The sequence below is a fragment of the Dryobates pubescens genome, chromosome 39, assembly GCF_014839835.1.
Source record: "Dryobates pubescens isolate bDryPub1 chromosome 39, bDryPub1.pri, whole genome shotgun sequence".
Lineage (NCBI taxonomy): Eukaryota > Metazoa > Chordata > Aves > Piciformes > Picidae > Dryobates > Dryobates pubescens.
The window spans coordinates 1,266,076-1,288,015 of NC_071650.1; the positions used below are offsets into that span (position 1 = coordinate 1,266,076).

General features: G+C 53.1%; 1 protein-coding gene across 1 annotated transcript in view; it reads left to right on the forward strand.

The window, feature by feature from the left end:
• The window catches only part of SOS1 (SOS Ras/Rac guanine nucleotide exchange factor 1), a 52,850-nt gene that overhangs the window by 1,360 nt on the left and 29,550 nt on the right, over nt 1-21,940 (forward strand). Inside the window, exons 2-8 of the mRNA XM_054177241.1 lie at nt 9,972-10,097; nt 14,327-14,458; nt 15,014-15,178; nt 18,525-18,734; nt 19,640-19,783; nt 20,615-20,725; nt 20,836-20,934. Coding sequence (XP_054033216.1) covers nt 9,972-10,097; nt 14,327-14,458; nt 15,014-15,178; nt 18,525-18,734; nt 19,640-19,783; nt 20,615-20,725; nt 20,836-20,934 — 987 coding nt within the window. The remainder of the gene's footprint in view (nt 1-9,971; nt 10,098-14,326; nt 14,459-15,013; nt 15,179-18,524; nt 18,735-19,639; nt 19,784-20,614; nt 20,726-20,835; nt 20,935-21,940) is intronic.

The following is a 21,940-nucleotide window of genomic DNA, read 5'->3' on the forward strand; positions in this document are numbered from 1 at the left end:
TTGCTGGTCCCCTCCGTAGCATGCGGCGGTGTTACTGCTGTGCTTTGGTCGATAGCTGCATCTGTGCAGCTATGCTTCCAGCCCTGACCCTGCTGCTCGCTGCTGCTGCTTCTGGGGCTCGTAAGCGCTTAGCCATCAAACCGAGGTCTGCTTGGAAACTGCAGCCACTCACCCAAGGTCTCAGCCGGTGAGAGCTCCTTCCTTCGCAGCCAAGGCCGATCAGGCTTGGAATGAGGCTCGGTGGTAACCTCTGGAGGATGTTAGAGTGAGGGTGTTGAGGCGAGGATGAGCCGAGGCTCTGGAATGACTGAGGCCTGAGATTTCTTCCCAGTGGACAAGCTGTTTGTGGCTCCCCAGAGGGGTTGTGGAGTCTCCTTCTCTGGAGACTTTCAGGAGCCATCTGGATGCGTTCCTGTGTGATCTGCCCTGGGTTCTATGGCCCTGCTCTGGCACGGGTTGTATCGGGAGCAGTGTGGCCAGCAGGAGCAGGGAAGTCATTGTGCCCCTGTGCTCAGCACTGTTTAGGCCACACCTTGAGTCCTGTGTCCAGTTCTGGGCCCCTCAGTTCAAGAAAGATGTTGAGTTGCTTGAAGGTGTCCAGAGAAGGGCAGCAGGGCTGGGAAGTGGTCTCCAGCACAGCCCTAGGAGAGGCTGAGGGAGCTGGGGGTGTTTAGCCTGGTGAAGAGGAAGCTCAGGGGAGACCTTATTGCTGTCTACAACTACCTGAAGGGAGGTTGCAGCCAGGTGGGGGTTGGTCTCTTCTCCCAGGCAACCAGCACCAGAACAAGAGGACACAGTCTCAAGCTGCACCAGGGGAGGTTTAGGCTTGATCTTAGCAAGAAGTTCTTCACAGCCTGAGAGATTGCCCATGGGAATGTGCTGCCCAGGGAGGTGGTGGGGTCAGCGTCCCTGGAGGTGCTTAAGAAGAGCCTGGATGAGGCACTTGGTGCCATGGTCTGGTTGATCAGTTGGGGTTTGGGTGATCAGTTGGACTTGGTGATCTTGGCAGTCTCTTCCAACCTGGTTGGTTCTGTGACTCTGAGGCATGAGATTTCTTCCCAGTGGACAAGCCATTTGTGGCTCCCCAGAGTAGGTTGTGGAGTCTCTTTCTCTGGAGACTTTCAAGGCCCACCTGGCTGTGTTCCTGTGCGACCTGCCCTGGATTCCATGGTCCTGCTCTGGCAGGGGGCTTGGCCTGGATGATCTCCTGAGGTCCCTTCCAACCCCTAGCATCCCGTGAGCCTGTGAGTCACCCCGCTGTAAAGGTGCTTGCTGAAGGAATTGGATGCATTCCTTGGGGAAAGAGGAATTGTGGAGTCTGAAGTCAGCAGAGAAGGGCAGCCATGGCAAACTACCAAGGATGACAGACTAGCCCTGCCAGGTACAGTTGCCTTGGGTTTGTTTTGCTGTGCTCTGTTTTTCACTGCTGGCCCAGGGGTGACTGGAGCCAAGTTAGCTCTGAAGGCTTCAAACCCAAAACCCCAGCTCTCTGGCAGGTCCTGACCCTTAAGCTCAGTTCTTCTGAGATCACTGCCTGCTTCTTCCCTTCTCTCAGGCTCCTGCCCCCTCTGCTTTGGAAGCATAGTCTTAAGCTGCCTGGGCTTGCTGCCCCTGTCAAGGGAAAAGGGAAGAATCTGTGTTGTCACCTGCTGTACTGAACAGCTGAATCCTTCAGTTCAAGGACAGCTAAATGGCAAGTAAGAATAACAGCTGCAGGGATGGGCAGAAGGTGAGATGCTGGGGCTGAGGAGAGAGGATTGATGGCTTGTGTGGCTGTCCCAGTAAGGTTGTGTCTGGATTTACTGCTTGCTGGAGCTCAGACACTCTGGTGGGACCTTCTTTCAGAGGCATGAGCTGAGCAATTCCTTCTAAGAAAGCCTGCCACTTCCTCACAGTGGCTTTCTGAGCCCCCCCCTTGAGGAGGAGGGATTCCCTTGAGGATTGTCTTGAGTAAGGGGAGAGGGCCTTGCACTGCAGTGCCCTGGGTGGTGTGAAGCTTCTCTGCTTCTTTAACAGTCCCTCTAAGGGACAAGAGTCTCTTCTTCCCATTCAGAGTACCTCTCTTCAGTGGCCTTGAATGCTGCAGAGGAAAATGAGAGAGTTCTATTGGGGCCTTTAGGTCCCTTCTGGTAAATGCCACAATAGGAGGCATGTTCAGAGAAGCCCCATTCTGCCCTTAGGGCATCCTTTGGATGTGGTGGACCCAATTTCTGGTATTGCTTTAATTCATTCATGAGGATTTTAAGGCTCCCACTGTTTTCTGGGGTCCAGTCCCAGGCCTTGTGCTGAGGAGGCTCCAGGGAGACCTTAGAGCAGCCTGTCAGTACCTGAAGGGGGCCTATAGGAAGGATGGAGAGAGACTGTTTGCAAAGGCCTGGAGGGACAGGACCGGGGGCAATAGCTTGAAACTAGAGCAGAGCAGATTGAGATTGGATGTGAGGAACAAGTTCTGCCCCAGGAGGCTGCTGGAACATGGCAACAGGTTGCCCAGAGAGGTGGTTGAGGCTCCATCCCTGGAGATATTCAAGGTGAGGCTCTGGGCAACCTGCTCTAGTGGAGGATGTCCCTGCTGAGTGCAGAGGGGTTGGACTGGGTGAGCTTTGGAGGTCCCTTCTGGCCATTGTATGATTGTGTGATTCTCTACACTGGCCTAGCAGTCACTGAGAAGCTGGGAGTGTGCTTCCTGTGGTATCCAAGGATCCCTAGTCACTTCTGCAGCTCCTTTTTGTTGCCAGAGCTTTGGCCCTTCTGTTTCCTCCAGTGTATCAGCTGGCACTGCTGCTGCCCCAGCTACCCACCAGGCCCCAAGGCATTGAGCTTCTTGTCCTGGGCCTTGGCACTTGGCAGAGGGGATACCTAACATGTGGAACAGCAGAGCTCTTGGGAGGCTGGAGAGGGAGATATGTGGCTTGGAAAACAGCCTCTGAGGGGCCACCTGCAGAGGGCTACCTTTTCCAGCCCTGGTGTGCCTTTGCTGGTGAATTTAGAACTTTGATTCTGATCAGAACCTCTGGGTAATTTCCCACCCCCCTAACGTCTTCCTCTGTGTTCCTCTTGCTTCTCTACCTCTTGTTTATGCACTGGGAATATTCACAGAGTCACAGGAACATGCAGGTTGGAAGAGAGCCTCAGGAGCACCAAGCCCAACCCCTGACCCTGCTCTGCAAGGCTCAGCCCTAAACGACAGCCCCAAGCACCACAGCCAAACCACCTTTAAACACCTCCAGGCTTGGGGACTCCACCACCTCCCTGGGCAGCTCAGCCCAGAGGACAATGCCCTCCCTGCTCCTGCTGGACACAGCATTGCTGGTCCCAGCCAGGATGCCCCTGGCTCTCTTGGCCCCCTGGGCACACTGCTGGCTCCTCTTCAGCTGCTTGGCCATTAGCACCCCCAGCTCCCTTTCTGCCAGCAGCTTTCCAGCCACACTGCCCCAAGCCTGCAGCACTGCTTGGGGTGGTTGTGACCCAAGGTCAGACCCTGGCACTTGGCCTTGTTGGAGCTCCTGCTGTTACCCTTGGCCATGGATCCAACCTCTCCAAGTCCCTCTGCAGAGCCTCCCTGCCCTGGTGCAGATCAACACTGCCACACAACTCCCTCCACCTCAGCTGCATCCCCCCTGATCCTCTGGGGTTTGCAGTACAAAGCATAGGGTCCTTACAGATGAAGCAAGTCTGTGATCAAGTTGAAAACCCCAACTTCTGTGCAAGATACTCCACTCTTCACATACCTCCAGCTGTTTTGAATGAGTTGAGTGAGGAACTCCTTGCTGGAATGCCAGCAGGTGGGTAGTTTGACAAGGTGTGACCAAAATGACCTGTAACAAACAGCTGCTTTGGTTTTATTTCAGCTTTGGGATGATTTCCCTCTGTCCAGCACTGCTTTGAAGCTGTGAGAGCTTCTGCTGGGCCTCAGTTGGGTGTCAGTCTCTCTGCAGCCTTTCAGACAGGCTTTGTGCTGACCAGTCCTCTCTTCAGCAGGGCAGCTGAGAAGCACCAGGCTGATGGTGTTGGTTTGGGAGCATCCCCGTGGTGCTTTTGTGTAACACATCAAGTTCTTTGGGAGGTTTTTTCATCCTGAGTGGAAATTGTTCAGCTTTAGAATCAGAGAACTGTCAGGGTTGGAAGGGACCTCAAGGCTCAGCCAGTTCCAACCCCCTGCCATGGGCAGGGACACCTCACACTACAGCAGGTTGCTCACAGCCACAGCCAGCCTGGCCTGAAAAACCTCCAGGCAGGAGGCTTCCACCACCTCCCTGGGCAACCTGTGCCAGGCTCTCACCACCCTCATGGGCAAGAACTTCTTCCTGACATCCAGTCTGAATCTCTCCACCTCTAGTTTTGCTCCATCCCCCCCAGTCCTATCACTCCCTGACACCCTCACAAGTCCCTCCCCAGCTTTCTTGGAGCCCCCTTCAGATGCTGCAAGGCCACAAGAAGGTCTCCTGGGAGCCTTCTCCTCTCCAGCCTGAACAGCCCCAGCTCTCTCAGGCTGTCTCCAGAGCAGAGCAGCTCCAGCCCTCTGCTCAACATAAATTAAGCTTCTTCCCAACAGCAAAACCTGTTGCTAAGGAAATGTGGTTTGGTATCAATCAGATTCTTGCATTCACTGTGCAAGTCTTTGTTACCTGCTAGCAGACACCTTTCTGTAGTGCAGCCTGGGCTGCTGCCTGGCAGGTCAGACTCAGAGCATAGTGATCTTGTGAGCAGCCTAGGAGCTGTTGGGTTGGCTGCCCTAGCTGAGGATGCCCCTGCTTACTGCAGAGGGGGTTGGACATGATGGCCTTTGGAGGTCCCTTCCAACCCAGGCCACGCTGTGAGTCTTTGACCAGTCTGTGACCAAAGCTCTGTGTATGCTGAATCTGTTTGCTGCCTGCTTCCTCTAAGGCCTGTGAGAGTCTTTGAATGCTGATTTATTGTGTGCCCTTTGAAAGGGAATGGTTTGAGAAAGTTCAGTGTCAGTTGCTATGGCTTCTGAAGCAAGATCAGATCTATTCATCTTTGTATTATTCCTCAAGCACATATTTGTAGTTGGTGTTATTGACTTGTGATGAAAGTTCAGATGTATGCTGGCCTGGGGTTTTTTTAAGCTGTTGGCCATTCCTGAGAGACATTTCATTCTTTTCACAGAATCACAGAATGCTCTGGGTTGGAAGGGACCTCTGAAGGTCATCCAGTCCAATCCTCTGCAGTCAGCAGGGGCATCCTCAACTGGATCAGGTTGTCTTGAATCTCTCCAGGGATGAGGCCTCAACCACCTCCCTGAGCTACCTGTTGCACTGTTTCACCACCCTCCTGGTGCAGGACTTGTTCCTCACATCCAACCTAAATCTGCTCTGTTTTATTTTGAAGGCATTGCCCCTGGTCCTGCCCCTGCAGGCCTTTGGGAGCAGTCCCTCTGCAGCCTTCTTGCAGCCCCCTTCAGGTGCTGGCAGGCTGCTGTTTGGTCTGCCTGGAGCCTTCTCTTCTCCAGGCTGAACGACCCTCAGCTCCTTCAACCTTTGTTAATTTTAAAGGAAGGGGGAAAAAAGCCCAACCCAAGGCTGAACAATGCTAACATAGAATTATCCTGAAGTCCTGGGGATTTTCTCTTGTCCCTGGCAGTGTCCTTAAAGAGAGCCTGAAAAGCTGCCCAAGAAATGCTGGCTGCTGGGGGCTTTTTCATCTTCAAACAGTGCTGGTGGTTTCCTTTCTGAGCACTAAGGGAGGCTGAGGAGATTGACCATTCAAACAGGTGACCAGAGGAGCTGAATGAAAGCAGAGCCACGGAGGCAGGGATCTCTAGCTGTGGATTGGATTTGCCTGTTAGAATTTGTTGGAGTACTTGGCAGAAGTGAAGCTTTTGTGAAAAGACCTCAGGCTGCTCTTTGAGTCACTTCTCTCCTCGTTGATGGCTGTTGTCCTGTGAGGGTCGGGAGGGGTTCTGTCATTATGTAAGGGAGAGGTTAAATGTTTGTAACAAAATCTTACCCAAGCATCACTACACTTCAGAAGCTGGGCAGGGACTGCCCTGAGAGCTCCCCTGAAGGAAAGGCCTTGGGGGTGCTGGGGGAGGAGAAGCTCAGCAGGAGCCAGCAGGGAGCACTTGCAGCCCAGAGAGCCAAGCAGAGCCTGGGCTGCAGCAAGAGAAGTGTGGCCAGCAGGGCCAGGGAGGGGATTCTGCCCCTCTGCTCCACTCTGCTGAGACCCCACCTGGAGCTCTGTGTCCAGCTCTGGAGCCTCTCTTCCAGGAAGGGTCTGGAGGTGCTGGAAGGGGTCCAGAGAAGGGCCAGGAGGGTGAGCAGAGGGCTGGAGCTGCTCTGCCATGGAGACAGCCTGAGAGAGTTGGGGTTGTGCAGTCTGGAGAGGAGAAGGCTCCCAGGAGACCTTCTTGTGGCCTTGCAGTGCCTCAGAACTGTGATTCTGTGTTCCTAGCACAGGGCTGTGAAGGATCTGGTGGGCTTGAAGCCATACTCCTCTTTCTCAAGGGTGGTAATGCAGGGTGGCTTGGGTTTGTTGGTCTGATTGTTTTTCTGTGATACCCAGGCTGACTTTGTGCTGAAGCTGGAAACCCTTTGGCTGGTAACTCGAGGTTCTTTGTTGAGAGTGACCACTCCATGGAGATGTTGTGGTGTTCTCAGTTCTTTTCTCTCACCAAGCCTGACGCCTTGCCCAGTTTTCTGTCATGGTTTAGCCAATGGCTTCCTTGGGACTTGCTTTGAGTCCCCTCAAATAGCACAGTTTCATTCTCAGTCTGAGCCTTTAAGTGCTACAGCAAGGCAGATACTAAAATTACACCTTCCCATGATAATTGCACACCCAGGCATCCTGTAATTTTCCTTCTCAGTCTAGCTGTTGGGTTGGTGGTGTTGTTTTCTTCCCCCCTTTCTTGCTTGTGTGGCTTTGAACCCTAAATGATACTACAGCTCGTTCAAGTAGCCATGAAGCCTGTTTGCTACCTGCATGATGCAGATGAACCACACTGGCTTCCCTCTCCTGAGGTGGGTGTTCTGCTGAAGCAGAGCTTGACAGTGCCAGGAGACAATGGCCTGTGAGAAGAGCAATCTCATTGCCCTCCACACATAATTGCTTAGGGGGGGGAAAAAAAAGGTGTGGAGCTTGGGCTGCCAGACTGGGAGTTAGGTTGTCATTGTTCACCCTGTTGTGACTGCCTGTGGATAACGTTCCAGGTGGTGGCCTGGTGTGGGGTGGTCCTTTGCTCCTGCTCCTCCTTTGTGTTGCAGACCAAAAGGGCTGTGATGAGGGTGTTTGAACCTGCAGTCTCTTTTCTCAGTGAAGGGGGAACTCTTTGCCACTCTGCATCATGCTCTGTATTTGTGCTGTTGGATTGACCCAGGAATGCCCATGAGGGTGGTGAGAGCCTGGCACAGGTTGCCCAGGGAGGTGGTGGAAGCCTCCTGCCTGGAGGTTTTTCAGGCCAGGCTGGCTGTGGCTGTGAGCAACCTGCTGCAGTGTGAGGTGTCCCTGGCCATGGCAGGGGGGTTGGAACTGGCTGAGCCTTGAGGTCCCTTCCAGCCCTGACAGTTCTGTGATTCTTTGTAACCTGGTGACATACAAAGTGCTAGAGGGAGAATGTGAGAGGAATTTGTTCAGTTCTGCCTCAAAACCGACCCCCCCCCCCTCCCCTCCCCCGACATCAAAAGCAGCTCAGCTCAGCTCTGATCTTGAAGAGGTTTCTTCTGGGAGGCTGTAATTTCTGGTGTTGAGATGTCCCAAGCTGGCACAGCGTTTCAGATGTCACTGTTTGAATTGTAAATGGTGCTTGGGACTGCCTTCTGGGTGTGCTGCTTGCCAGGTGCCTCCCCAGGCACACTCTGCAGCCCTGCACAGCAGACTCCTCAGGAAAGCTCAAGCTGTTGGCATAACCAAAGCAGTGGCATTAGCTAGGCAAATGGAGAAGCAGCTCTCCTGTTCTATTTTTTGCCAGAGTGCTTTCAAGTTCAAAAAGGAGTAACTTCTGGAGGTGCTTCTGTTGTGATTTTGGGGGTTGGTGTGTTTGTGCAAACCCTGCTGCATCAGGGTATGCAGAGTGCTGCGAGAAGCCAAAGGCATGAGCCAGCACATTTCCATCTCAGCAGCAGGGAAATGAGCACCAGGGCTGTGCCCAGACATGAAGCTGTCAACCTCATGAGTTGCCCTAGCAGGCAAGTGGATTTCTGTTGGAGGCTGTTGTGTGTTGGAACCTCCTAGCAGTTAATTCCTTGCCCAGAGCTGCAGAGAGGGCTGGGAGTTCAGGGCTGGAATTCCATAGCCGTGGCAGCGCCCCTCCAACGTGGGCAGGGGGTTGACGCTTGGCTGAGGCGCTCCTGGGCTCTGGGTTGAGGTGGCTGAGCTCTTGTGCTAGTGACTGAGAGGGCTGGGGGCATTTGGAGTGGTGTGCAGGGGGATGGTTAACAGGGATGAGGGATGGGTGGTGAAAATGCACCTGGTCGTCTTGCTGTGCCCTAATGGCTGCTGGCGGTGGGACTGAGAGCTGGAGCTGCCTGGCTCCTGTTGAGGCCCTGGAGTGCTGAGCTTTGCATACCTGAAATGTAAACTGCTTTGTGAGCTGCACAAGCACAAAGGGAAGCTGTACTGGAAGCTTCTCTGGAGACTTTCAAAACCCATCCTGATGTGTTCCTGTGCAACCTGTGCTGGATTCTATGGCACTTACTCCCCAGCAGGCCAGGCAGCAGCTTTCCTCCCTGGCTGCCTGTCTGGGCAATAAAAGGGGTTGCTCCCTGGCCTGCAGGAGTGGTGGTGTCCTGGGGTGTCTGGTGGTGCCACACACGCTCATTCCATCCAGCTCTGGGCTCCCCAGCTCAGGAGGGACAGGGATCTGCTGGAGAGAGTCCAAGGGAGGGCTGCAAGGCTGCTGAAGGGACTGCAGCACTGCCTGGGGAGGAGAGGCTGAGAGCCCTGGGGCTGCTTAGTCTGGAGAGGGGAAGGCTGAGAGGGATCTGATCAATGTCTATCAATAGCTGAGGGCTGGGGGTCAGGAAGGAAGGGACAGGGACAGGCTCTGCTCACTGCACCCTGTGATAGGACAAGGGGCAATGGATGGAAACTGCAGCACAGGAGGTTCCACCTCAACATGAGGAGGAACTTCTTCCCTGTGAGGGTCCCAGAGCCCTGGAGCAGGCTGCCCAGAGAGGTTGTGGAGTCTCCTTCTCTGGAGCCTTCCCAGCCCTGTCTGGCTGTGTTCCTGTGTGACCTGTGCTGGATTCTATGGTCCTGCTCTGGCTGGGGGGTTGGACTGGAGGATCTCCAGAGATCCCTCCCAACCCCTCACATCCTGTGAGCCTGTGAAGTTTGTTTCAGAAATCAAATGAGTGTCTGCACAAAAGGCAGAGAAAGGAGCAAGGAGATTTGTGCTTCACAGCAGGGAGAGCTTCGGGGCACTTGTGGCACATATGGGGACCCAGCTCTGCACACCTCAGAACTGCCAGGGACAACACTTGGCCTTTTTTCAAGTGCTTTTTTTGTGCTCCAGCTGTGTGAAACATCAGTATGGGAAGGGACTTGTAAGCCAATCTTTGAGTGAGAGCTAACTGAGAATGGATGAAATCCTCTGAAGGCTAAGTGCTGCTGAAATTGTCATAGCACCTCCCAGCTTCACGATGGGGGCAAAGCCCCCATGCCCCAAATGTCTTTGGCAGACTGGTTGGAGAGACATGCAAGCAGGGGCTTGAAACACTTCTCCCACTTGCACTGCTAAGCACCATTGCCAGTCAGCTGTCCCCTTGCCACTGAAGGTTCCTTACAGCCAGGCGAGTGCTCTTAACGCTGTTGGAGCGTTGTGCTTCTCCCAGGTGTGAGGTGAGTGGTTTCCCCTCCTGTTTGCCTGGTGTGCTGCACTTTGGGGTTGGATTTTCTTGAGCTGTTTGATGGTTTTTCTGGTTTTTTGGTGTCCCTTGGGGTTTGTTGTCTCCACTTGAAGCCTGTGGTTTGGGGAAGAGCAAAACTGAGAGCCTGAATTCTTCTGTTTCCCACAGGTCCAGGTGCAAGTGCATCCTAAGCTGTCCTCTACTGAAGATGCTCTGCAGTATGTGGAGGAGTTGATTCTCCAGCTGTTAAATATGTTGTGTCAAGCTCAACCAAGGAGTTTCCTGGATGTAGAGGTACAAAGAGCCCTTCTTATGAACCTGTGCTAATGCAGAGTTAACCTGTGAGTGCTTCCACAGCGTGCAGAGGGGAGCAGGAGTGAGTTGGCTTTACCTAGAGGAAGCTCCTGCTTAAAGCCTGCTGAGTTACCCCCTACTGATTTCTCTGTCAGTTGCACAGTTGTTCAGTGCACAGGGCACCAAGCTCTGAGCTGTGTGACTGGATAATAGATGGGGAGTGCAACTTGGGTGCATAAAGCTGGCTGGTTCCTTAGAGAAGATCATAGAAACATAGAATGGTCCAGGCTAGAAGGGACCTCCAAGGCACATCCACTCCAACCCCCCTGCACTCAGCAGGGACACCCCCAACTAGATCAGGTTGCTCAGAGCCCTGTCCAGCCTCACCTTCAGGGATGGGGCCTCAACCACCTCCCTGGGCAACCTGTTGCTGTGTTCCACTACCCTCACAGTGAAGAACTTCTTCCTGATATCCAATTCTGCTCTTCTCTGGTTTGAAGCTGTTGCCCCTGGTCCTGTCCCTGCAGGCCTTTGGGAACAGTCCCTCTGCAGCCTTCCTGTAGCCCCCTTCAGGCACTGGCAGGCTGCTATTAGGTCTGCTTGGAGCCTTCTCTTCTCCAGGCTGAACACCCCCAGCTCCCTCAGCCTGTCCTCACAGCAGAGCTGCTCCAAGCCCCTGATCATCTTTGTGGCCTCCTCTGGACCCTCTCCATCAGCTCCATGTCCTTCCTGTGTTGAGGGCTCCATAGCTGCACACAGCACTGCAGGTGAGGTCTCACCAGAGCCAAGTGTCAGAGTCAGCTCTCTGGCTCTGCTGGCAGTGCTGCTTTGGATGCAGCCCAGGATGTGATTTGCCTTCTGAGCTGCAGGCTCACACTGCTCCTGTCCAGCTTCTCCTCCATCACCACCCCCAAGTCCTTCTGCTCTGGGCTGCTTTCTAACACTTCATCCCCCAGTCTGTATTGACAGTGGGGTTTGTTCTGGCCCAGATCTTTTTTCCCCTGCTGATGCTGAGTGCAAAATACATCTGCTTGGTCTGAGGCTCTGTGCTGCTTTCTCAGCATGGTGCTCTGGGCTGACCCAAAATAGTTCATTTACTTTCTCAGAATGAGTTGAGGAAACTTCTTTCCTCTCTGCAGAAACCTCTTGCCTTTTCCAAGAGCTAGAACCTCTGGTGCTCAGAAAAGCAACTTGATGTCTGAGAAGAGAGAGCAATCTGATGTTGGATAAGATAATTGAGTTAAGCTTCTAAGCCCATGCAGATCTGGGTAGCCCTTGGTGCTTAAGACTTTGCTGCCAAGTTGTAGGCTCCTTGTACAGTGTGCTTGTTGGCTTCTAGTATTCAGGGGCCTCTGCCAGGTTAGGTAATGAGGTGCAGCATCCTCTTGTTCTGAAGGAAATGGCAAAAAACCCAGAATCACAGAAACATTCAGGGTGGAAGAGAGCCTCAGGAGCACCAAGCCCAACCCCTGACCCTGCTCTGCAAGGCTCACCCCTAAACCACAGCCCCAAGCACCACAGCCAAACCACCTTTAAACACCTCCAGGCTTGGGGACTCCACCACCTCCCTGTGCAGCTCAGCCCAGTGCCTGACCACTCTTGATGGGGAAAAATTCTTCCTGCTCTCCAGCCTGCCCCTGCCCTGCTGCAGCTTGAGGCTCTTCCCTCTTGTTCTGTCCCTAATTACCTGGGAGCAGAGACCAGCACCAACCTCTCCACAGCCTCCTTTCAGGCAGCTGGAGAGAGCCAGGAGGTCTGCCCTCAGCCTCCTCTGTTTCCCACTAACCATCCCCAGCTCCTGCAGTTGCTCCTCCTCAGATTTCTCCTGCAGGCCCTTCCCAGCTTCCTTGCCCTCCTCTGCCCTGGCTCCAGCCCCTCCACCTCTCTCTTGCATTGAGCTGCCCCAAACTGGAGCCAGCCCTCGAGGTGTGGCCTGCCCAGAGCTGAGGCCAAGAAAACCTTCAACCCAAGACCCCTTAAAAAGAAGGGGGGTGGAAAAAAAGCTTTCTCTGTGCCTAACATTCCCAAGTGTCATCCTTCCTCTTCTCTTTTGAACACTGCCACCTCTCTGCAGTGCTGTTCTGCTCTCCCCTGCAGTGGCTGGCCTGTTTTGCAACATCATTCTAGTCTGGCAGCTCAGGAGCCAGCAGGCCTGTGGGAGGTTGTTTAATGCCACGTCCGAAGCAGTGCTAGCAGGAAGGTTGCACTGCAAGTTTTATGGCTGGGAAGTCAGGATGAGAAATGGCAAGAATTAGTGCTGATCCAGCAAGCTCAGTCTAGCCCCCCCTTTGTGTTCCTACATCATGATGCTGCCTTTAATTATATGGTCATGTATGTCTTGCTGTTCCTCCCAGGAAGCCTTCATTGTTCAATCAGCAGGATGGATTATGGTGGAGGAGTGAATGACTGTTTGGTAGAGCCATGAGGCTTCTCTCTTTTTTTTTCCCTCTTGGGGTAGCACCTCTGCTTTCCTTTGGCAGAAGTTTTCTGATGAGAGGCTGTGCTTTGGGAAGCTGAGAGCCACCTTTATAGACCTGTATTCTCTCACCCAGATTGGGGTTTTTTTGGGGGGGGGGGCAGAAAGCTTTTGTGTACTTTGTCCTTTTCCAGCTCTTTGTGAGCAGTCATGAACTTCATCTTCCTCCTTTCCTGGCTGCTCAGATGAGGGGCATGTTGATGTAAGTGCAAGCCAAACAGTCAGTGGGTGCCCTGAAAGAAGCAAAGTGATCTGAGCAGTTTGATTTCTGGCATCTCTGAACACCAGGGCTAGCAAACACTGGGAAGCTTTTGAGGCTCCAGAGATGCAAGCATGTGTGTGTCTCTGTGTGTGAGTTCCAGAAGAGTTGTCCCATGCCTGGGACAGTATTAGGTGTCCTCAAGCAGCCTGACAGCTGGAAGGAGTAAGTAAACTGGGGCAGGTATGGTCCAGCTGTAGGCTGGGAAGCTGTGTTAAAACCTGTGGGGGGTGGTGTGGATTCTCTTTTGCTGCTGTGTTTGCTGGCATTGTTAGAGCAGTTTGCATGGGTACAGTCTGGACCATGTGCTGATGAGCAGAGGGGAGCCAGCAAACCTCTATCATCCCATTCAGTGACTATGCAGTGCTGGCAATGAAGTGCTTAGGGTAAAGTGCAGTCAGGTATTTAGATGCTGCCTGACCAGGCATGTGCACAAGTCCCTGCAAGGGCAACTTCATTCTGTCATGTCTCAGCTTCTGAGTGCTTGTGGGGACCTGGGCAGGCTGGAGAGGTGGTGCCCAGGGGAACCTCATGAGGTTCAGCAAGAGCAAAGGCAGGGTCCTGCACCTGGGCTGGATCAATCCTCACTGTCAGTACAGGCTGGGGGAAGAGGTGATAGAAAAGAGCCCTGAGGCAAAGGACTTGGGGGTGCTGGTGGGGCAGAAGCTGGACAGGAGCAGTGTGAGCCTGCAGCACAGAAGGCAAATCACATCCTGGGCTGCATCCAAAGCAGCCTTGCCAGAGATCCAGAGAGCTGATTCTGACACATTGCTCTGGTGAGACCTCACCTGCAGTACTGCATCCAGGCCAAGGTAGGAAGGACATGGAGCTGATGGAGAGGGTCCAGAGGATGCCACAAAGATGATCAGGGCGTTGGAGCCTCTCTGCTGCAAGGACAGGCTGAGAGAGCTGGGGGTGTTCAGCCTGGAGATGAGGAGGCTCCAGGGAGACCTAATAGCAGCCTGCCAGTACCTGAAGGGGCTACAGGAAGACTGCAGAGGGACTGCTTGCAAAGGGATGCAGGGACAGGACCAGTGGCAATGGCTTCAAACTGGAGCAGAGCAGATTGAGATTGGATGTGAGGAACAAGTTCTGCACCAGGAGGCTGCTGGAACACTGCCACAGGTTGCCCAGAGAGGTGGTTGAGGCCCTATCCCTGGAGATATTCAAGGTGAGGCTGGACAGGGCCTAGTTGGGGATGTCCCTGCTGAGTGCAGGGGGTTGGAGTGGATGAGCTTTGGAGGTCCCTGCCATGCCAGACCACTCTATGGTGACAGTGATGCCCTGATACAGCCTTCTGAGTGCAGCGGGCGGCTTGTGTGAAGACGCTGAGATCTGCACCTGTGGGCTAGCCTGTGTGCTTCAAGTGTTAACACTGGCAAGCAGCCATTCCTGTGTGAAGTGGGGGAAAGCAATTTGACAAATGCAGTGACATTGCTGAGCTCCTTCAGCTTGTCCATTTCCCCTCCAGTCCTCTTTGCTTTTGTCTCGAAGGATCGTGTTCAGAAGAGCTTCCCCCACCCCATTGATAAATGGGCAATAGCTGATGCCCAGTCTGCTATTGAGAAGAGGAAAAGAAGGAACCCATTATCTCTCCCAGTAGAAAAAATCCATCCCTTACTAAAGGTAAGCAGGAGTGCAACCTGACTTTGTGAGTGCAAGCAGAAATGAGCACTTTGCTTTCATCTGATGCCTGGATGCTGCCAGAGATGGAAGCATCTTGGTTGTTCCCTACTTTTGTGACCTATTCCAGTTCAGTTAATTGCTTTGCTGCCTTTTCTTTGTTTGTTGCCTTTGATTGTTGCTGTTTTTTCCCCCTCTCACTTAAAAATGAGTTCATTCTATACTGGGCAAACAAAGCCAAGAGCTCCTTGGCTTTGAATTTGCTTGTTCTTGCCTCTTTTTGCATGGGTTAGAAAAAGCTGCTGGAAATAGCCCTAAATATCTGAGTGAGGAGTTTGGGGGGGGGGGGGGAGACACTTGTTGGCTGTTGGCCTTTCCACAGGTAGCAGAGCAGCATCTCCACTGCCACTGCTGCTTGCTCAGGCCTCCAGGCTGCTGTGTTTGTACTGCTGAAGCGTGGGTGGGTGGTGAGCCTTCACTGAGCAGGGCTTGGTGCTAACCTGTGCTGTGTTTTCCTTGGTTGTTTTGGTTTTGGTTTGGTTTTTTTTTTCCTTCCAGGAAGTTCTGGGCTACAAAATTGACCACCAAGTGTCTGTTTACATCGTGGCAGTATTAGAATACATCTCTGCAGACATCTTAAAACTGGCTGGGAATTATGTGAGGAATATAAGGCACTATGAGATTACAAAACAGGATATCAAAGTGGCAATGTGTGCTGATAAGGTAAGCCCTGCCCTCCTCTTCCTCACCTCGGGTTTAATTCAGTTTGGAGAGGACAGTGCCTGTCCCTTGTTGAGTGCAGTGAGTGTTTTACCCTTGGAAGAAGACATTCCTGTGGAAAATATGGTTCCAGTGACAGAGCAGAGCCACCACAAAGCCAATGGAGCTTGCAGAGATGTTGCTTGTACTCATTAAGCACACAATGCCAGGTTGGAAGGGACCCCAGGGAGCATCTGGTCCAGCCTTTATCTGGAGATGATGAAATGGGTGTGAAGAGGCTACCCCAAGCCAGGCTCCAGTAACTGGCACCACTTGCCTGAAAGCTGCTAAAGACTCTGATTGGTTTGGTAAATGCAAGTCCCCAGAAGCCCCCCTAGGTGGGGCTGCCCCAGTTCAGGCTGCCCCTGAAGCTGCAGTTGTCCAGCAGGAATGATAATGATGATGATAATGCTAATAACAACAACAGCAATAATGACAATGATGATAACCACAGAGATGTCAGGGTTGGAAGGGACCTCAAGGAGCAGCCAGCTCCAACCCCCCTGCCATGGGCAGGGACACCTCACACTACAGCAGGCTGCTCACAGCCACAGCCAGCCTGGCCTGAAACACCTCCAGGCAGGAGGCTTCCACCACCTCCCTGGGCAACCTGTGCCAGTGTCTCACCACCCTCATGGGCAAGAACTTCTTCCTGACAGCCAATCTGAACCTCCCCACTTCTACTTTTGCTCCATCCCCCTAGTCCTATCACTCCCTGACACCCTCAGAAGTCCCTCCCCAGCTTTCTTGGAGCCCCCTGCAGATCCTGCAAGGCCACAAGAAGGTCTCAGAGCCTTCTCCTCTCCAGACTGCACAACCCCAACTCTCTCAGGCTGTCTCCAGAGCAGAACAGCTCCAGCCCTCTGCTCACCCTCATGGCCCTTCTGTGGACACAGAGCTCCAGGTGGGGTCTCAGCAGAGTGGAGCAGAGGGGCAGAATCCCCTCCCTGGCCCTGCTGGCCACACTTCTCTTGCTGCAGCCCAGGCTCTGCTTGGCTCTCTGGGCTGCAAGTGCTCCCTGCTGGCTCCTCTTGAGCTTCTCCTCCCCCAGCACCCCCAAGGCCTTTCCTTCAGGGCTGCTCTCAGGGCAGTCCCTGCCCAGCCTGTATTGGTGCTTGGCAGAAGCCTGCCTTAATGCCAGACCATTGAGTGTTCTGCTTTCAGAGAAGCTTAGGCCCAGGGTGTGTAGCAAGGTCCCTTTGACTCACTAGGAGGAAGAGCCTCTCCTGTGCCCATTTCCCTCCTCACTACGTCCGTCTGGTTTCGAGGAGTGCTAGGACAGGACCTGGGTGAAGAGTGACTGCTCCAGGTCGGTGCATTGCCAGCAACCTTCCTGCCTGAGGAACCTATCAGGTCACCTCTTGAGCTTGCAGATCCCCAGGCCCTCTGCTGCAGGGTCACTCATTTCTGTGGGGGAAGTGGCACATCTCCTGGGGGAGTGCCTGTGGCATGCTGTAGAGAGAGACCGCTTGGACTGCGAGGAGCAGGGCCAGCGCCATGTGGCTGGGTCAGAAGCTCTACTTCTTGGTCTCCAGTTGCAGAATTATTTGGAGAAAGGCTTCTTCAGCTTGTTTCCTGCCATTTTGAGCTCCAGTCCATGTTTAATGTGTTAGCCTTCCCTCCTGTGCTCCTCAGAGGAGCATTGACAGGTCTGCTCCTGCAGTCTTCCCAGCAGCCAGGTCAGCCTCTGCAGCAGCAGGCAGGGATTGCCACAGCTTTCATTGCTGCCTCTTTGGAGGGGAGGCTGGCAGATAGCATTGCAAGTTCTCCTTCATTTTGAGGTTCCCATGGATGGCTTGATCCTCTTCAGGACTTCTGCAGGGGGTGCAGCTCTGGGCAGCAGGTTTGTTTAGAAGCACTGTGTCCCCCTGCCCAGGACAAAGTCATCTTCTCTGCTGTACTGCACCCAGGCTTCTTGTTAAGATTTGCTGCAGCATTGCAGACTGTTTCTTGGACCCTCTTTAGGTTTCCTGTCTTCACTTCAAATTAGGATGCCTTCCACTAACCTGTGGTCAGCTTCCTTAGTTTACCTTTCAGGATGTTCTTTGAATATCTTGGAAACAACTCAGAGTGGTGTGCTTTGTGTTTGCCACTTGCTAAGTCCTTGTCATAGCTCCTGGCTCAGACACTGTGTGTGGGAGGAGTGTTCAGTGATCCACTTCTCTTCAGAGAATCAAATCATTGGTTGTGTTCAGTCAGCCTTGCTTGGCTGTGAATGGAGGCCTCAGGTAGTCAAAAGCTTCTAGAGGTCCTTTTTGTCTGTGCAGTCATTGTGGTTACCTTTCCCAGCTTGGTGCCATTCCTTCAGGGTCTGCTTCAGCAAGGTAAGTTAAGGGCAGATACCAGGCCATGCCCAGGGTGTGGCCAGGCCAGTACTGATCACAGAGAGATCACAGGGCTCTGGGTACCATCATGTGTGACTCCTGTCAAAGCTTAAGATGGAACCCCAAAATGCACACACCTTTTGCCTTCTGGTAACAGAGTTTCTTCAGAAGCTTCCATTCTGCACAGCTGGCTCAGAGGAAGAGAATACAGCTAGCTGCTGGGTGTTTGTGTACCTCACAGACTGTTCAGGCTTGATTTTAAGAGGGGGGGTGGGGGTTGGTGGGTCTAAATGATTGAGGCCTTGAGCAGCTTGGTCTAGTGAAAGGTGTCCCTGCCCATGGCAGGGGGATTGGAACTGGTCAGTCTTTATGGTCCCTTCCGACCCAGACCATCCTGTGAAGCTCTGAATTGCCACTGCAGATGATGATTGCAGCTTCACTGCCAGGCTGTTGCTCAGCCAGCTGCAGGCTGGTCCCTTGCAGCCTGAACCATCCTGTGAAGCTCTGAATTGCCACTGCAGATGATGCTTGCAGCTTCACTGCCAGGCTGTTGCTCAGCCAGCTGCAGGCTGGTCCCTTGCAGCCTGAACCATCCTGTGAAGCTCTGAATTGCCACTGCAGATGATGCTTGCAGCATCACTGCCAGGCTGTTGCTCAGCCAGCTGCAGACTGGTCCCTTGCAGCCTAACCCATCCTGTGAAGCTCTGAATTGCCACTGCAGATGATGACTGCAGCTTCACTGCCAGGCTGTTGCTCAGCCAGCTGCAGGCTGGTCCCTTGCAGCCTAACCCATCCTGTGAAGCTCTGAATTGCCACTGCAGATGATGCTTGCAGCTTCACTGCCAGGCTGTTGCTCAGCCAGCTGCAGGCTGATAATGCTTCTGATGATGTGGGGGGCAAAGAGATGTCCTTTGCTGGCGCCTTACTGGTAGACCTTGAGAAGAAGCTCTTTTCACTCTGTGGATTTCTCTCTCTCTGCTCTCTAGGTATTAATGGATATGTTTCACCAAGATGTGGAAGATTTAAGTACCCTGACTTTGTCTGATGAGGAACCCTCCACCTCAGGGGAGCAAACCTATTACGACCTAGTGAAGTCATTTATGGCAGAGGTTCGACAATACATAAGGGAACTAAACCTCATCATCAGAGTTTTTAGAGAGCCATATGCCTCCAACTCCAAGCTGTTTTCATCTCATGTAAGTATTGTGCAATCCACAAAGCCAAAACACAAAAGCACCCTCTGCTGCAATATCTGTAAGTGGAGCTGAAGTGTGGTCCAGTTGAGGGTAGGGGTGGCAGGGGGAGCGCTCCACTCCAGTTCTGAAATGGAAACAGCAAAGAAGTTTTTGTGGGGAGACAGGCTGGGTGGAATGCCACAGAGTCACAGAATGTTAGGGGCTGGAAGGGACCTTGAAAGATCATCTAATCCCCCACCTGGAGCACTGTGTCCAGCTCTGGAGCCTCTCTTCCAGGAAGGATCTGGAGGTGCTGGAAGGGGTCCAGAGAAGGGCCATGAGGGTGAGCAGAGGGCTGGAGCTGCTCTGCTCTGGAGACAGCCTGAGAGAGTTGGGGTTGCTCAGGCTGGAGAGGAGAAGGCTCCCAGGAGACCTAATTGTGGCCTTGCAGGATCTGCAGGGGGCTCCAAGAAAGCTGGGGAGGGACTTTTGAGGGTGTCAGGGAGTGATAGGACTGGGGGGAATGGAGCAAAACTAGAAGTGGGGAGATTCAGATTGGCTGTCAGGAAGAAGTTCTTGCCCATGAGGGTGGTGAGACACTGGCACAGGTTGCCCAGGGAGGTGGTGGAAGCCTCCTGCCTGGAGGTTTTTCAGGCCAGGCTGGCTGTGGTTGTGAGCAACCTGCTGTAGTGTGAGGTGTCCCTGCCCATGGCAGGGGGGTTGGAACTGCTGCTCCTTGAGGTCCCTTCCAACCCTGACAATTCTGTGACTCTATATAAACTCTTGTTCTATTTAAGGAAAAATTTGGTTTTCCTACCTATCCCAGCTTTATGTAGTCCTGCACCTAATGCTCTTCCTTCTGGAAATCAAGTCCTAATTGCTGTTGCTTTTTGGCTGGTTCCATTGCTGTTTGTTTGTCTTTGCAGGATGTGGAAAACATTTTTAGTCGTATCTCAGACATCCATGAGCTCAGTGTGAAGTTGCTGGGTCACATAGAAGACACTGTTGAAATGACAGATGAAGGGAGTCCTCATCCACTAGTAGGCAGCTGTTTTGAAGACATGGCAGAGGTAAGAAGATACTTGGCTTGGGTTTTGGGGTTTTTTTGGCTATTCATCTGTGTTTTGACAGAGTCACAGAAACATTCAGGCTGGAAGAGAGCCTCAGGAGCACCAAGTCCAAGCCCTGAGCCTGCTCTGCAAGGCTCACCCCTAAACCACAGCCCCAAGCACCACAGCCAAACCACCTTTAAACCCCTCCAGGCTTGGGGACTCCACCACCTCCCTGTGCAGCTCAGCCCAGTGCCTGACCACTCTTGATGGGGAAAAATTCTTCCTGCTCTCCAGCCTGCCCCTGCCCTGCTGCAGCTTGAGGCTCTTCCCTCTTGTTCTGTCCCTAATTACCTGGGAGAAGAGACCAGCACCATCCTCTCCACAGCCTCCTTTCAGGCAGCTGGAGAGAGCCAGGAGGTCTCCCTCAGCTCATTCCTGTATGGAGACCAAAGCTTGCAGATGGAAGCAGCATGAGGAGAAGGGGAGGAGTGTAATGGAAAGGCTGAGAGTAAAGGCTCTGGCAGCTTGCTTCTGAGCAGCTGGGGTGGCTGGAGGTGCAGCTGAAGCATCTGTTTCCCCAGGGGGCAAGTGCCTGTCTGGAGAGGAGAAGGCTGAGAGGGGATTTGATCAATATCAGTATCTGAGGGCTGGGGGGGTCAGGAGGGAGGGGACAGCTCTGTTCAGTGTGCCCTAGGAGAGGCCAAGGGGCAATGGATGGAAACTGCAGCACAGGAGGCTCCACCTCAGCAGGAGGAGGCATGCTTGTGGGCAGTGTGTGTGTCCTGTGTAAGGAGGATGGAGCCTGGGTGCTGGGTGAGGTGTGTGGCATGACTGTGGCTGTGTCCCTAGGAGCTGGCCTTCGATCCCTACGAGTCCTACGCGCAGGACATTCTGCGGCCCGGCTTCCACGACCATTTCCTCAGCCAGTTATCCAAGCCAGGAGCTGCATTCTATTTACAGGTAACTCTCTTTGGAGTAGCCCCTACTTGTCCCCACCACTGTTTCCCTTCCCTTCTGTTGTTGCTTCAGTGCACTGATTGTTTAAAGACTGAAACTTACTCTGTTTGTAGTCAATAGGTGAAGGCTTTAAGGAAGCTGTTCAGTATGTCCTGCCCCGGCTGCTCCTTGCTCCTGTTTACCACTGCCTTCACTATTTTGAGCTGCTAAAAGTAAGAGCATTGTTGACAATCTTGACAGTTTCTTTTATTTCTGGCCATCTGAGAGTTTGTTTCAGCTCCTGGACCCCAGTGCTGGTTGCCAGAGCTTTGTGGGTTCAGTTAGGTGTAAGAGCTTTGGCTAAAGGGTGACTAATGAAAGCAGTTCTGGTGAAAGAAGAGCAGGGTTTGTGTCCTGGTGCCTGCTGTAGCTGGATGGCAGCTTGTGATTTGCTGGGCATTTTACAGCAGCTGATGATTTGTGGGGAGTAATCCAGTGGCTGCCAGTTGAGAAAGCAACAGAGGTTTGGCTCTGAGCAAGCTGCTGTAGTGTGAGGTGTCCCTGCCCATGGCAGGGGGGTTGGAACTGGCTGATCCCTGAGGTCCCTTCCAACCCTAATGATTCTGTGATTCTACTTGGAATGATTGTTGCAAGAGCAGGAGAAGAGAATGGGAATGGCTGCAGCAGATGTCCACAGGCTTTCTGAAGCTGTTACTTCCCAGGTTTGAAACCACAGTAAGCTTGCTGTTTTGTGAAAGATGCAGTGTTCTGGCAGTGCCACTCCCATGGTGGCTGTAGGGGTGATGCCATTCCTTCAAAGGGAAGGATTGGTTGATGGATACATTTGGTCTTCTTGTAATGAGGCTGCACAGCAGTAGAGTAGCAGTCAAGGCTTGTACCACACAGCATCACAGAGTGCCAGGGGTTGGAAGGGACCTCCAGAGATCACCCAGTCCAACCCCCCTGCCAGAGCAGGGGCACCCAGGGCAGGGCACACAGGAACACAGCCAGGTGGGCTTGGAAAGGCAGGCTCCAGAGAAGGAGACTCCACAACCTCTCTGGGCAGCCTGCTCCAGGGCTCTGGGACCCTCACAGGGAAGAAGTTCCTCCTCATGTTGAGGTGGAACCTCCTGTGCTGCAGTTTGTTCATTTTCCTTGGATGCTTTGCTCACTTCAGTGGCAACCTGTGGGAAGATGTGGGAAACAAACACAAGTAAAACCAGAAGCTTCATTCATGGG